A 14549-nucleotide genomic window follows, 5' to 3' on the forward strand; every position below is an offset into this window, starting at 1 on the left:
AGACACATGTAACTGTTAGTTTTGTAGTAGAAAAGTCAATGCATGGGACCCATGAGACAGAATGAATAAGATGACTTTTCTGGTGGTAAGAAAATGAAATGATTCTAGAATCCACCATCCCCTTGACACACACACCTCCTAACAATAATTTTTTATTTTATTTCATTTTAAAACCTATAAAGTTGTCCTTTGTAATATAATAAATCATAAAGATAAAAAAAGGTTCTGTCTTTTGCAAAAATAGCTACTGTAAAGATAGTTATTAAGAAAATAATATCAGCATCTTACCACAAATTTCCCAAAAGCCTTATTCTACAAGGGCCATGGCACAGTGGCCAAGAATGTCACCCTACACTAATGCCTCTGTCCATGCACTTCTCACCACCCTCCACTCTAGAGGAAGTGAGGAAGGCAAGAACAAAACAATAACTGCTGTAAATGCTGGAGAGGGTGTGGAGGAAAGGGAACCCTCTTGCATTGTTGGTGGGAATGTAAATTGATACAGCCACTATGGAGAACAGTATGGAGGTTCCTTAAAAAACTAAAAGTAGAACTACCATATGACCCAGCAGTCCCACTACTGGGCATATACCCTGAGAAAACCATAATTCAAAAAGAGTCATGTACCAAAATGTTCATTGCAGCTCTATTTACAATAGCCCGGAGATGGAGACAACCTGAGTGCCCATCATCGGATGAATGGATAAAGACGATGTGGCACATATATACAATGGAATATTACTCAGCCATAAAAAGAAATGATAATGAGCTATTTGTTGTTTTTGTTTTTGTTTTTTGCGGTACGTGGGCCTCTCACTGTTGTGGCCTCTCCCGTTGCGGAGCACAGGCTCCGGACGCGCAGGCTCAGTGGCCATGGCTCACGGGCCCAGCCGCTCCGCGGCATGTGGGATCTTCCCGGACCGGGGCACGAACCCGTGTCCCCTGCATCGGCAGGCGGACTCTCAACCACTGCACCACCAGGGAAGCCCGAAATTGAGCTATTTGTAATGAGGTGGATAGACCTAGAGTCTGTCATACAGAGTGCAGTAAGTCAAAAAGAGAAAGACAAATACCGTATGCTAACACATATATATGGAATTTAAGGGAAAAAAAATGTCATGAAGAAGCTAGGGGTAAGACAGGAATAAAGACACAGACCTACTAGAGCATGGACTTGAGGCTATGGGGAGGGGGAAGGGTAAGCTGTGACAAAGCGAGAGAGAGGCATGGACATATATACACTACCAAACGTAAGGTAGATAGCTAGTGGGAAGCAGCCGCATAGCACAGGGAGATCAGCTCGGGGCTTTGTGACCGCCTGGAGGGGTGGGATAGGGAGGGTGGGAGGGAGGGAGATGCAGGAGGGAAGAGATATGGGAACATACGTATATGTATAACTGATTCACTTTGTTATAAAGCAGAAACTAACACACCATTGTAAAGCAATTATACTCCAATAAAGATGTAAAAACAAACAAACAAACAAACAAAAAACAACAGTTAAACAAAACAATAACTGCTATGGCTACTGGTCTCACACTTTTTTCAAGGTTAAAAAAAGAGAAAGGAAAAAGGCCCCAAATTCGAGAATTCTTTTTCTTCAGAATAGTTTTACTAGTTTGCCTATGGTTTGTAAACACTCAAATTTTTCTCTCCTACTCTGACACACAAATCCACTCACTCGGAGTCTTCTTCTCCCCATATCTCATATATTGTAATATTATTGTGTGGGGCTGCAGGCATCTCTGAGTTGAGAAGCTTGAGGTTACCGCCTGTTGCCATGGCGGCTTTCAGATTCTGCACCTTGGACATGAATTTCACAAGGTCCATCTCGAGCTGGGTTAGGATATTGAATGCATGGTCTTCGCTGGGGGAAGCATTTTGATTTTTCTTTGTTGGAGAGCGTAATGAATAGCCTCGAGGGGCCGGAGGATTCTTCTGCTCCTGTCAAGAAAGATATTCGGGGTGAATAATACTGTTGATGTTGCTGGTTTTGACACAATTCTAAGAGAGCTGGGCCCACCTAAGAGAAGTTGGCTCTAGCATTGATCTAGCCCAGGGATTGGCAAACGATGGCCAAATCTGGCCCACCAGCTTTTCTTGTTAATAAAGTCTTATTGGAACACAGCCAGGCTCGTTCATTTGCATACTGTCTACGGCTGCTTTCATGCTCAAACAGCAGAGTTGAGTCCTTGCAACACAGACTGAATGGGCTGCACAGCTGAAAATATCAACTATCTGGCCTTTTACAGAAAAGGTTTGCCAACCCCTGCTCCCATCAGTTTGGACACAGAATCCTGAAGCGGGGGGTTTGTCCAGGAGCGAACATGCTGCCGTATTTCTCTCCCTTCCTCTTCTCAGAGCTGTTCAGCCACTTTATGGACAGGCTGTTACCTCTTTACACCTCTGATGCTTTATGACAGGTCTTTTCCTTTACCAGGGAAATGATACCATTTCCATTCAGTTCAGCAACTTGTAATGACTCAAACGCTAGGGAAATTAAAAATCAGGGGCAGTGAGTCTGCCTCCATAACTAATGTTGACCTGAAACACGCCAAGTTCTTGAATCTATCCTCAATTTGAAACATCTGATTTAACAGGATAACTATTGAGCCAAGGCTTTAGTTGCCCAGTAAACAGAAGGTGGTCTTCAACTATGAGTCCCCACCTCTGTGAGTTAAGATCTCCCATCCTCCCTAAGGACACGTCGGGAAATGAGTTAGCCAATGTTTCTCAGGACCAGAAGTAGGTACTCTGTATTCATACTCGTTGTACTTAACCGTCTTGCCTGTAACAACCAGAGTACGTGTTCCTCTGAGTCTAAGCTTTCTGCGGTGGAATCAACGTGGTGTGAAATACGGAGCCATCCTTACCTTACCCGTCTCACTATCTCCTCGAAACTTTAGCATCACATACAGCACGACAACAAAGAAAGGCCAGAGCCACTTGCTCGCAAGCCAGCCTTGGGCGTGCTCTGGGAGACTCTGCCGAATTCGAAAGCGCGCTCCGCAAGGCGCCTTCTCCTGGGGTTCTCTGGCTTTATCTCTCAGAGAAGAAAACGTAAAGGCATAGCCGCAGGAGAGGCACAGAGGAAAGAGCAAGAACCATTTCAGTGTCCGCATGGTGAGCAGAGATGGGGGACAAAGTGGCTCATGGTGGGTTGGTCTGCCCTTGCACCCGGAGACTGGGAACCAGGGCTGGGCTGGGCGGTTGGTGATGTCACAAAGGCCCTGAGCCAGAACCAGCTCTGGCCAATGTGATGACTTCAGGGCAGAGGATAAAGAGGCTCGCAGGGGTTGCCTGGGAGTAGGGCTTAAAGGGAAATAGCGAAATTTCCAGAGGGCAATAAAAAGAGAGGCGGGGGAGTGATAGAAGGCCATCTCCTTGCCACTGTGTTCTTTCTGACCCTCATGCTCTACTGGGAGAGTCCATCTATTTTTGTTTTTCTATTTGTTGACTGCAGATGCTGTGGTGAGCAGAGCAGCCCAGGCATGTGTCCCTGTGGAGCTGAGAGCCTAGTGGGAAAGAAAGATATTAAACCAGAGGCTAAAAAAAAAAACAACCAAAAAAACAGAGGCTACAGACTAGGAGCCACTGATGTATTTTGGCCTACATTGTTTCTGAAAATGATTATTTGCCAATATTTAAATGTCGGTGGGGGGAGGGCTTCATTTAAAAAGGCCAGATTTCAAAGGAAACTAAGTTTCCTTTGAAAAGTATGGACCATCTGGTAACACGGGGGCCCCTCTCTGCTGGAGTTGAGTAGCAACCGCCCCTCTAGGTGGCCATGTTTTCTCCACAGTCCCCACCACTCCCTATCGCCTCACAGTTACACTCATTGACTTCACCTGAGTGTGCAATGCCTGAGTTAATTAAGAGTATCATTTATTTCATTAAAATTGTGATAAGGCTGGGCTTCCCTGGTGGCGCAGTGGTTGAGAGTCCGCCTGCCGATGCAGGGGACACGGGTTCGTGCCCCGGTTCAGGAAGATCCCACATGCCGCAGAGTGGCTGGGCCCGTGAGCCATGGCCGCTGAGCCTGCGCGTCCGGAGCCTGTGCTCCGCAACGGGAGAGGCCACAACAGTGAGAGGCCCGCGTACCGCAAAAAAAAAAAAAAAAAATGATAGGGGGACTTCCCTAGTGGTCCAGTGGTTAAGACTGCACGCTCCCAATACAGAAGGCACGGGTTCAACCCCCGGTTGGGGAACTAAGATCCTGCATGCTGCACGGTGTGGCCAAAAAAGAAAAAAATAACATTTGTGATAAGAACAGAGAGCTTTAAGAGAACACAAGGGGGCAGCTCTAGGCTGGTTCAGGCAGGAAGGCTTTCCTGAAAAAGACATTCAGGTGGAACGTGTGGGATGATCAGGAGCTGGCTGGGTAAGATGGGGAAGTGGCTGACGTCCAGGCAGGTGTGAAGACTCTGAGGCGAGAGGGACACAGCCTGCAGGACAACAGAGGCCGCTGCCAGGAGTACAGCCAGGGCTCAACGGCCAGTGCACTTGAAACCATCAGTTTCTAAAAATGACATGAAACAAAAAGTCCCAACTAATGGAACGCAGGGCTTGTACCTGTTCCGCTGGGTCACCTGATTCACACTTATTCCCGGGGAATAAAGCCTTCTGCTGGATATAACCAAGGGTCCATTGGGTGCCTCCCCTGTGCCTCTAACTGTGTTGAGTGATGAAGTTCTGTGAGATGGTTTGAAACCAGGAGGAGAGACGGAGAGTGGGATCCGGCGGCACAGACTGCCCTGGGGCACATCCTCCCCCAGCTTGGGGTGGGGATGTGGGGCTCCCTGCCAAGAGCATCTGTGCAGGGCTTACGGGGGCGCGAGGCCCAAGAATTGATTAGGAAATAGGCACGGCTATTATAACCAGACTTATCTGGATGTAAAGGTATATAAATGCTGATCTGGGAAAGAAAATAGATAATTTTCAGGTTTGTTCTGGAAAAGTCCACAACAGAAATTCACTGATGTTAGTGTCATTCTGATAAAACTCCTCTATATTCACAATGTCAACACGTCCTCAGGTCCAACTTCCCACCCCGCTGAGGCACAGGACCCGGGACGGAGCAGGCTGCGCTCGGCTCTCCACCCCCTCCCCAGAATCCTCCCTCTGAGGCTGCTCCCTCCTGCCTCCGACCTTCCTCCCCCAGCTCCTTTGCCTGCTTTTTCATGGAAACCAGGGCCCTGGATCTGGTATAAAGAACCATCTGAATGATACAACTGTCTCCAGAAAGGCAGTGTTGAACCTGGATGTTCCTGATTCTTAGTCTCATAGGAGAATTTCATTAATTATTCACTTCAATACACTTTATGGATAAGATACACCAATTTTATGCACAGTTTCCCCCTTTTATAATCTTCTGAGAGAGAAAGTGGAATTGACATGATGTCATAGAACTACAATTGCTATCAGTGCAATGGCTGCAATTTTCTTACTCAACGTTCGGGGAAGAAAGGAGAAAAATACAGAGATGAGAACAAGAGCAGACTTTAGACTTACTTTATTTTCGTACGAAATCATCGGGTGCCAACTAAACCTCCTCTCTCATCAAGGCGATCAGCAAGGAAGCCCCCTCAGTCCCCTCCCTGGCGCCGAGACGACCCCTCCTACAGCCCACAGCCCTGCAGGCGGAATGCACTTCAAACTCGCCCTTCCTCAAGTTCGGTTTCACTTGGCTTGTTTAATTAATTAACCACCGCGAGCAAAACCATAAGAGTCTGAGTCAAAATGAGCCAACCACATACCCATGAGGAATCTGGCATCTTTAATTATTTTAAGCATAAATAGTGCGGCCAGCGTGCTTTCGGCCGTGGGCGGGTCCACGCGCACTGGGGGAGGTGAGTGGAGAGGGTGACGGGGTGGGGCCGGCAGGGTCACCGAGCCCCCGTCTTGCCCTGCCACGCCGGCTCCGAGCTGTGGGGTGCGCCGAGGCCGCGCCCTGGGCCTCAGAAGCAGTAGGATGTGTGGGTGACCCAGTGGGCCGATTCCTCCTTGGAGCGCTTGGCGGAGCTGTGGGTTGTGAAAAGGGACTTGTAAGCTTCTGACTCTCCGCTGTCGGCGATGGACCTCTTCATGGCTCCACACGGAGGCTTCCCGGCTTTTCCGGAAGAGCTCCCCTGTGCTGCTGGAAAAATGAAAAGCCCAAAACTTTAAAGCTGGGACTACAGATTATTCCAGATGTCACATCCTCAAAAGTTCATTAATCCCAGGAATTTCCCTCCTGCTTTCTGGGGATGAATGTTGAAATACGTTATCTCAATCGCCAAGTCCTAAAAACACATGAAGCTACCGTATTTAAAATCACACTCATCACGACTTGCTATATATTCTCAGCACTGGTCCCAGCTCTGGGGATGACGTACATCAGATCCCGAGGCCAGGTGGCTGAGGTGTGTGTCGGGGTACTGGAACCCATGAACACTCTGGAGGGCGATTACACCACAGGATTACACACTCCTTTATTTACCTCTTCAATCTGTGCTTTTCTTCTTTGTGAAATACTATTTTCTTTGCTAAAGGTAGTGAGTTTCCAGGGAAAGGCACTAAATTCTGGACTATGCACCAAATGGAACGGCTCTCGGTCAAGAGCAGGTGGAGGAAGGCCGGCTCGAGTGCACACGTGGTGCACAGCGAGCCCCAGCCTTAAATTAGGGAACGCCTGAGTCAGGCCTCGGCGCCCCTTGTTAGCCTGGCACCAAGTGCAGACTCCACAGGAAAACTGGCATTTGTGCCCGCACCCCTTCTGTCCCGAGAGGGCTCCTGCTCTAAGGTGAATCAACTGTTTCTTAGTTACCCGCCAAGAGAGCTCAGTGAACTATTCAGAGACACCATTAGGACGAGCTTGAGTTCTCGAATTCGCGCCAGCAAAACCGTGACGCACCCACGCAGGTTCCCAGCTGTCTAAGTGGCCCACTGCCATCTCAATAGGACCCACCTGCACTTCTGGGAGGCAAGGTGGTTTTCTTCTCTTGAGAATCAAGGCTGGTTTCTTCGGGCTTCCCTGTCTTCATTTTTGACGGTCCTGGGGCTTCTGTGAAAGAACAAAGTAAGCAAAACAAAACAACATCAGGAACTTATTTAGGAAACAGGCCTATGGCCTTATTTTTGCTAAGATAAGGACCTCTTTGAGCATCTTACCTTCACTGACATCTGATTTTGAGAGAGACTCTGCCACCTTGGGTTTCTTTGTTTTCTGTGAAAAGAAAGGGGGTGGGGGGAGGGGCGGACACGTGCTCAGATGCACTGATTTCGGTGTCAGTGTGGCTCCCGCCAGTCCGGGAGCCCAGTGAGAGGCCAACATGGGTCACTCAGGGCAGGCCTCCCGCTGAAGAGGACTCTGATCCTCTGCCCTAAACCTCGGCCTCCCCACGTGTTTCCAGTTGTGCACTCTGGCCTCACATGACATACATCCGCAGAGATCTGCTCAGCTGTATAGTTACATTCCAAAACCACATCCTCAAAAAATCTAAATGCGGAGGACAGGTTTCAGTGGTAACAGTCCGTGTTAATGGTGACGACTGCACACAAAAGAGCAGTTACCTGGATGATAACATAAGTCCAGCCAGTACCGAATCTCAACCTTTCCAGGAAGACTTCTTCAAAGTTGTCCAACTGCTCTGACACTTGTGTATTTAACTGTAAGGACTTGAGGTCTGTACTAAAGAACACTTGAGCCAATTCTCCTCAGCTCTGGATCACTTCTGTTAGAATGCTGTCGCTCATAATCGTTAAATTGGTCAGCAAAAATTTAAGGAATGCAACAAACCGTTCTGAAACCACACAGCTGATTCAATCACAGAAAGGACAAACAGGACTTACGTTCACTCAGAGAATTTACTTTAAACATGCCGTTTTCCTAAGCATGCAAAAGGTGGCATTAAAGATACGCAGCCTGAACGTTTCTGAAGGCTCCCATCACTAGAAAACATCAAAGACCTGGCTCAGGCAGTGGCCCTGAACCTGTAATATGTATATGCTACGTGATCTGTAACACTTGCATAAAACATAAACACATCCTGTTCATTTCACACATGCAAGACATGCATTCACATTTGTGAGGGTAACACGTCATCCTTCAAAAAAAAAAAAAATGCAGAAAGCTGCTTATTTCTAAGCCCTCCATTCAGAGCTGAGGTTATCTGAAAAGCACGAGCAATGAGGCCTTAGACAGGAAATGCTATGCCCTGTCTCCAGCTGCGGGTATACTGGGGAAATATTTTGGTTTCCTGGTAGCCGTCTCTAGGAAGCATTCCCAGAAGGTCTGGGAAGTATCCTGCCTCCGGAGAGGGGTGTGTTAGTTCCACCGGGCTTTGAACAACTTGGCAGGAAGCCTGGGACAGAGGAGACAGCTCACTAAAGTAAGAAGAAGGCTAATGACCATACCAATGTCTCTAGGAGCTTCCATTAAAATACAATTTTTCCCTTTTGTGCTTCTTAAAAACTGAACTTGATCAATAGTAGCAACAAAGAACAAGTTGGTAAATGTCCTCAAAAATACCTCAAACTTCTATTCGCTTCTAAACCCGAACTCACCCCTTTAAATGACAGAGCGTCTCTTTCTTTCTCATGAATATTGCAATAACCTTGTACAAGACCGCTTCACGGAGCACCTCTACTGGTATTTGATCACAAAAGCTGGGCACAATTCCTTGTACTACAGAACCATCCACACACATTATCTATTTTCTACCTAAGTGAAGCTATCAAAGGAGGAAATGCCAGTGGTTTGGCTCTGAGAATTCTGGGCCCACACACAATAACGATACTGCTATCATATTCTCAGCTTTTTAAAGCCTCATGACCATGAATTATGTATTATTCCAGGGTGATACGGTCTTGCACTTTCCTCTATTATGATTTTAAAGAATGAAAAAGCTGAAAAATCTTTAATTATTACATCACTGGTAAATGCAGCCAGTAGCACAGAACCAGGCAGTCTATTTCTCTTCACAACTTTATGTCCTCAGGACACTGAAACTAATTTTCTAATACTTTAGGCATTCTTTTGCCTTAGTTCTGATGGCATGAAGTTTCTCCCACATTTACCCTGAACCTTTTTTTTTTTTTTAAAGAAAGAAAAAAAGACCATGGCTATCATCTGTAAGTACTCAAGAAACAACAAAATTTACTACTGGATCCAGAATCAGTGACACATTGAATGATTTCTTAGCTGATCAACTGTTTTGAGCCTGCTCATCACATCAGATCATTAAGCACGGATTCCACTGCTTATGGAAGGTGGTTCTAAACCTGGGGCGCAAAGCAAAGCCTTCACCCCAGCACCCCCGACCCAGAGCACCGGGCATCAGCAAGTATCGCCAGGGCGCCACTCAAGACTGCGGCCAGGGGAGGCTCGGGACGGCCAGGCAGCGGCTTCCACGGGGGGAAGGCTGCTTGTCTCCTCGCTCCAGGGAGTGCAGGGAGGGGGTGTGCGTGCGTGCGTGTGTGTGTGTGCGCATGCATGCGTGTGCGTGTGTGTCTGCATGTGTCTGCATGCGTGTGTGTGTGGCTGCATGCGTGCGCGCATCTGCATCTGCACTCCCAGGAGTGGGTGGGAAGCACAGGCCCCGGGCTCCCCCCAGATCTCTAGGACGTTCAAACCTGGGCCGCACAGGCTCTGCAGAGGTGCTGGGGGTGGTGTCTTTCACTCCTCCTCAGTTTTACAAGGTGTGACACCAAGCCTCTTACACGCAGTGTCCGCGCAGCAATCGTGGTGGCCGCCTTGCCCTCTGGACGCACTTCACAGGCCTGAGCTTTTCTACCCTCCTGCCCACACCCGCCCCCCGCAGGTGGCGTGAACCCCCGCCCCCCTTCACCGATGAGGCAGCCGAGCGCAGAGCAGACCACTGAGCTTGACCCAGCAAGGCCGCCTGGAATCTTCTAGAGCCCAGGCCCACCTGGTCATAAAAAACACCTCGATCGCAGCGAACCCCGAACCAGCACCAGCAGCACAGCTGGCGGGTTTGCGACGGGCTCTGGAGCAGAACCTGCAGACTTGACTTGCGCCCAGACTCGGGAAGGTGAGGAACTGAGCCTAGGACTCCGGTACCTTTCCCAGCTTGGATCGCAGCCTCCTCCCCTCCATCCTTCTCTTCAGCGTTTCCACGTCCTCCTTGGTGCCATTGAGCACGATGACGTCGTCCTCCTGGAAGGCAGCCCCACACTGAAGAGGACGAAAGAGAGAAGACGACAGATTCCGTCACCACGCGGAAAGCAGCTACCCTCAGGCCCTCACTCTTAGCCCAACCACGGGTCCTCAAGCTCTTGGGAAATTCCTGTTGTTTCCCCGCCTGCACCTTGGCTTGGCCAGTTTTTGACCCCGAGCCCTGCTTGGGAAAGTTTCTGTGTACAGGGTAGCATAGCAGGCCTGCCTGCCAGACTGGCCCTGGCTGGTGTCTAGGAACTTGGATTTCTGCAGGGTTCCTCCCACTTCCTAATTGTGTTGGGCTTCTTTGCTTACAGGCCTCCCCACTGGACCCGACCTCCAGGGGCCCCATGCAAAGACCCAAGCACAGGGTGGACGTTTAGGAAATGTCTGTTTAAGGAATCATTAGCAATACTTACTGAGCACCTACTGCTGGCTCATCTCATGAGGACTGACTTAATAAGAGCCTGTGAAACTCACACACAGCTGAGCCAAGGCTAAAAGGGAGAGGCTGGGGGATCTCACATGCCAGACAGAGGTTTGCAACCTTGACCTTACATCAGCATCTCCAGGGAGATCCCTGAGACCCACGCCAGTTTCTGATTCAGGAGTTCTAGGGTGGGACCCGATAATTTGCATTTCTAATGTTTTCTCAGGTCATGCAGATGCTGCCTGTGGGGGAACCAGGCTTTGAGAACCACTGTTCTAGAGTTTAGGAAGTTGGCCAATTAGGGTAAATGGACTAAATCCCAGCAGGAGAGGGGAAGGACCATTCCGGAGGCACAGCCTGCATTTCGGCTCTTTCCTGGGCTGCAGCTGCCCACTGTCATGCCCACAGGGGATCTGCATTTTCAATTGCTCCCTGGGGAGCCAGCCCTGCTGAGGACAGTGTTTGGGCCAGCATCCATTTCAGGGGTTTGTTTCCCTCTTCCTGTGGGTTCTCCAGAGTCCCTCTGCCTAGACCTTGGCCTCAGTTACCGCATCTGTTAAATGGGGATAAACTGAACTCCCAGCATGATCGGGTTGAGGCAAGAATTAAGGGTAACGCCATAGGGAATGGAGCCCAGAGGTGGGCACTGAACACTCAACCATCACCAGTTTTGCATTTTCCTAACACGGATGGAACTCCAAGTTCCAGCCCTCAGCATCGTGTCTCTAACTAGCTTCCCTAGGCTGAAGCATCGCATAACCTGAGTTCCTCATCCATGGATTCAACCAACTTCAGACAGAAAATATTTGGGAAGAAAATATTTTCCAGAAAGTTCCAAAAAGCAACACTTGAATACTATATAAACAGTTGCCACGTACCAGTGCAGGTCCTGGCAACTATTTACATAGACCAGCAACTATTTACGTAACATTTACACTGTATTTACAACTATTTACATAGAATTTACATTATATTAGGTATTATAAGTAACTTGAAGATGACTTAAAGTAAACGGGAAGATGGGTGTCGGTTATACGCAAACGCTACATCACTTTATATAAGGGGCTTGAGCATGTGCGGATTTCAGTATATGCGGGAGTCCTGGGCCAATCCCCCCAGCCCCCCAACCGACAGGGAGGGATGACAGTACGAGCTGCTGCATTTTCCTCGCTGGGAGTTGTGCCCCCTCGTGGAAGGGAGAAAGCATAAGGAAGCCTCACGTGGATTCCTCTAGACTCTGCCTGGGTCTCTGCCCCTTACCATCTGAGGGCTACACAGCCCTGCTGGATCACTGGACAAACCTGGGCCGTGAGGACGGCCGTATGCCGAGTCCACGCCCAGTATCTCTCTCATAGAAAACATTCTCAGCACAAGAAAAGCCACACAACGGCTCTTTTTCTTAAAAGTTGCCACAGCTTTCCCAGCACCTCTTAACACACAGAGGAGCCGGTCACCGTCTGCTTACTCTCCTTGGCCGCTGCCTTAGCTGGGTTATTTATTGTGGTTCTGTGTCCAAAACCCACAGCTCTAGGTCAAAGTCGGCTCTTTTTCTAAGGTGGTAAAGACCCACAAAGCCTGAGGTTGGTGCCACAGAGAGGAGCTCTGTGCACAGACAGGGGGCGTCTGGTATGGCATCTGGCCAGGGCTGCCTCTGGAGAACAGAGATGCCAGGAGGCCAGGGGAGGGGAACAGCCCCTCTGCAGGGGAAGGCCACCTGGGAAGCCCCGGGCTGTGGGAGACTGGGGCAGAGCCTTCCCCTGGGGGCTGTCCTCCTTGGAGAGAGAAGGAAAAAGGATCTGCAGGAACAGAATCAGGTGGTAGATAAGCCCTGGTGGGGCTTGGGGCTGGGGCTCTGGCGTCAATAACCCTCCTTAGCGTATCTGCTCCCCTGCCCCGTCACAGCCCTCACCCTCCTCCCCCGCGGGCTTTCTGCGCCTCTTTCCACCACTCTTGCTGCCCGGGTCTGACTGATCGTGCCAGTGGTCCGCAGCCTCCTTCCCTGCACATGATTGTTTAGTTGTCTACGTGTGACGGTGGGCCCTGTCCTGCCTACAGCTGTGGTGTGTTGTACCCGAGTTGTAGTCCTAGAGTTGAATCAGCTGCTAGTAACAACACTGAGCCGGGAACCTTGCACGTTAAAACTTGAGATATTTTGCTCTTTGTCTCCAAAATTCAAAAAATCCACTAATACCAAACCCACCCCTCAAGGACTCAACTGCCTGGACCTGAGCGGGCAGCCCCTGGGGACGGCAGCACATGGCCCTCCCTCCAGCTACGGGCCCAGCACCTGTTCTGGGGTCATGCCTGACCTCACCAGGCTTCTGCTGGAACCCAGGGCCCTGCGTGGAGCAGCCTGTCCCTGGAGGCGAGTAAAACCAGGGCAGGAAGCAGGTTTCTGCCACGATGTCAGCTGCCAGACAGGGGCTCTCCTCCGTGGACTAAAGGGCGGGGGGGGCTTTAGAAAGGGAGTGGGGCTGCTGCAAAGGCCAGCGGCCCAAAGGGACTGACCCTCTCTTTGCTTATAAAAGTAATAGGTACACAAAGTAGAAAACACCTGGATTTCCCATTTTTCTATGTGTACTGTTCCCGTACAGGTGAAATCACATATTCATTTTCAGTTTTGCTTCCTTTTATGACTTGTACCTCAGATGTCCAAAAAAGGTGGGAAATGGCTAAATAAATCATAATACATTCCTAAAAAGGAAGCGTATACAGTTAAGAGTTTTCGACAACACAGCATATGCTCAGTATATGTTAAATAGAAAAGCAGACTAGACGTTGTATATTTACATGACCTCTGGATGTTAATTTTTTTTAAATATTGAAAAAAAAAAGGCCAGTAGGAAAGTGCTGAAGGAAACAGAATCAAGAGTAATATGCTTCTATGTCTGTATATTTATATCACAAACAAGTGGAATAGTGGTTTCTCAATCTTTGTTCCTACAAATAATAATTGTGATGAACAACTGATTACATGCATCTTTGACCCCCAAATTCCACTTCTGAGACTTGCTTGTTCTCTATCACAGAACCCTGTTTCCTGTATTCATGGCTTATGATAAATGAACGTATGCCTGTATGTGTGTATTGACTTTTAAAACAGGGCTTCCCTCTGTCACACTGTAAGCTCCAAATGGGAAGGTTTTGTCTTTATCTTTCATGGCTGTAGCTGAGTCTTAAGCCCAGGGTCCTGCACACAGTGGATGTTCAGTAAATAATTGCTGAATGAAGGAATGAGAACATGACCTAAAGAAATATTTCAAACCAGGATGAAAGGGAGTGAAATTTTAAAGCCAAATAGCTCCTCTAGAAGGTCATGAACTTCACACTCCTTACAACATGTGAGAATGCCCATCATACCACGTAAAGGAAGGAGAAAAAAAACTTATGCTAACCTAAAAAGCAGAAGACGACAGCTCCTTTTTGGCTTTAAGAAACATAAAACACCCCACTGTATTCACAGCGCCGCTTTTGTAATTTACATGTTTACGCTCTATGTCTGTTTTATTTATTAGAATTTTCATCTTTCAAAACTTTTAGTTGAATCACATCAGTATAAGGAGCTGATACAGGGCTTCCCTGGCGGCACAGTGGTTAAGAATCCGCATGCCAGTGCAGGGGACACAGGCTTGAGCCCTGGTCTGGGAAGATCCCACATGCCGCGGAGCAACTAAGCCCGTGCGCCACAACTACTGAGCCTGCGCTCCAGAGCCCGCGAGCCACAACTACTGAAGCCCGCACGCCTAGAGCCCGTGCTCCGCAACAAGAGAAGCCACCGCAATGAGAGGCCTGCGCACCGCAACGAAGAGTAGGCCCTGCTCACTGAAACTAGAGAAAGCCCGCATGCAGCAACGAAGACCCAATGCAGCCAAAAATAAATAAATAAAATAAATAAATTAAAAAAAATAAAAGAAGCTGATACATTAAGCCCGTTTTTTGGTCCATTTATTACAACACTCCGTT

At 48.6% G+C, this 14549-nt stretch overlaps 2 protein-coding genes across 3 annotated transcripts in view; both read right to left on the reverse strand.

Moving 5' to 3' along the window:
• Positions 1-1432: 1432 nt before the first annotated feature.
• Positions 1433-5374, reverse strand: LOC101282688 (protein FAM209). The gene is made up of 2 exons (XM_033410297.2): positions 2874-5374; positions 1433-1944 (listed from the first exon to the last, which is right to left on the reverse strand). Exons 1-2 carry the CDS (start codon positions 3378-3380, stop codon positions 1678-1680), a joined length of 774 nt encoding a protein of 257 aa, XP_033266188.1. The 5' UTR covers positions 3381-5374; the 3' UTR covers positions 1433-1677.
• Positions 5375-5757: 383 nt separating this feature from the next.
• The window catches only part of RTF2 (replication termination factor 2), a 40289-nt gene continuing 31497 nt past the window's right edge, over positions 5758-14549 (reverse strand). Inside the window, exons 6-9 of one of the 2 annotated variants that reach the window (XM_004282298.4) lie at positions 10061-10174; positions 7150-7204; positions 6947-7042; positions 5758-6136 (exon numbers count right to left, since the gene is read on the reverse strand). In XM_004282298.4, coding sequence (XP_004282346.1) covers positions 5958-6136; positions 6947-7042; positions 7150-7204; positions 10061-10174 — 444 coding nt within the window. In that variant the 3' untranslated portion in view covers positions 5758-5957. The remainder of the gene's footprint in view (positions 6137-6946; positions 7043-7149; positions 7205-10060; positions 10175-14549) is intronic. The other variant, XM_012537626.3, reaches the window with a different exon arrangement.

Source organism: Orcinus orca, chromosome 16 (genome assembly GCF_937001465.1).
Source record: "Orcinus orca chromosome 16, mOrcOrc1.1, whole genome shotgun sequence".
Classification (NCBI taxonomy): domain Eukaryota; kingdom Metazoa; phylum Chordata; class Mammalia; order Artiodactyla; family Delphinidae; genus Orcinus; species Orcinus orca.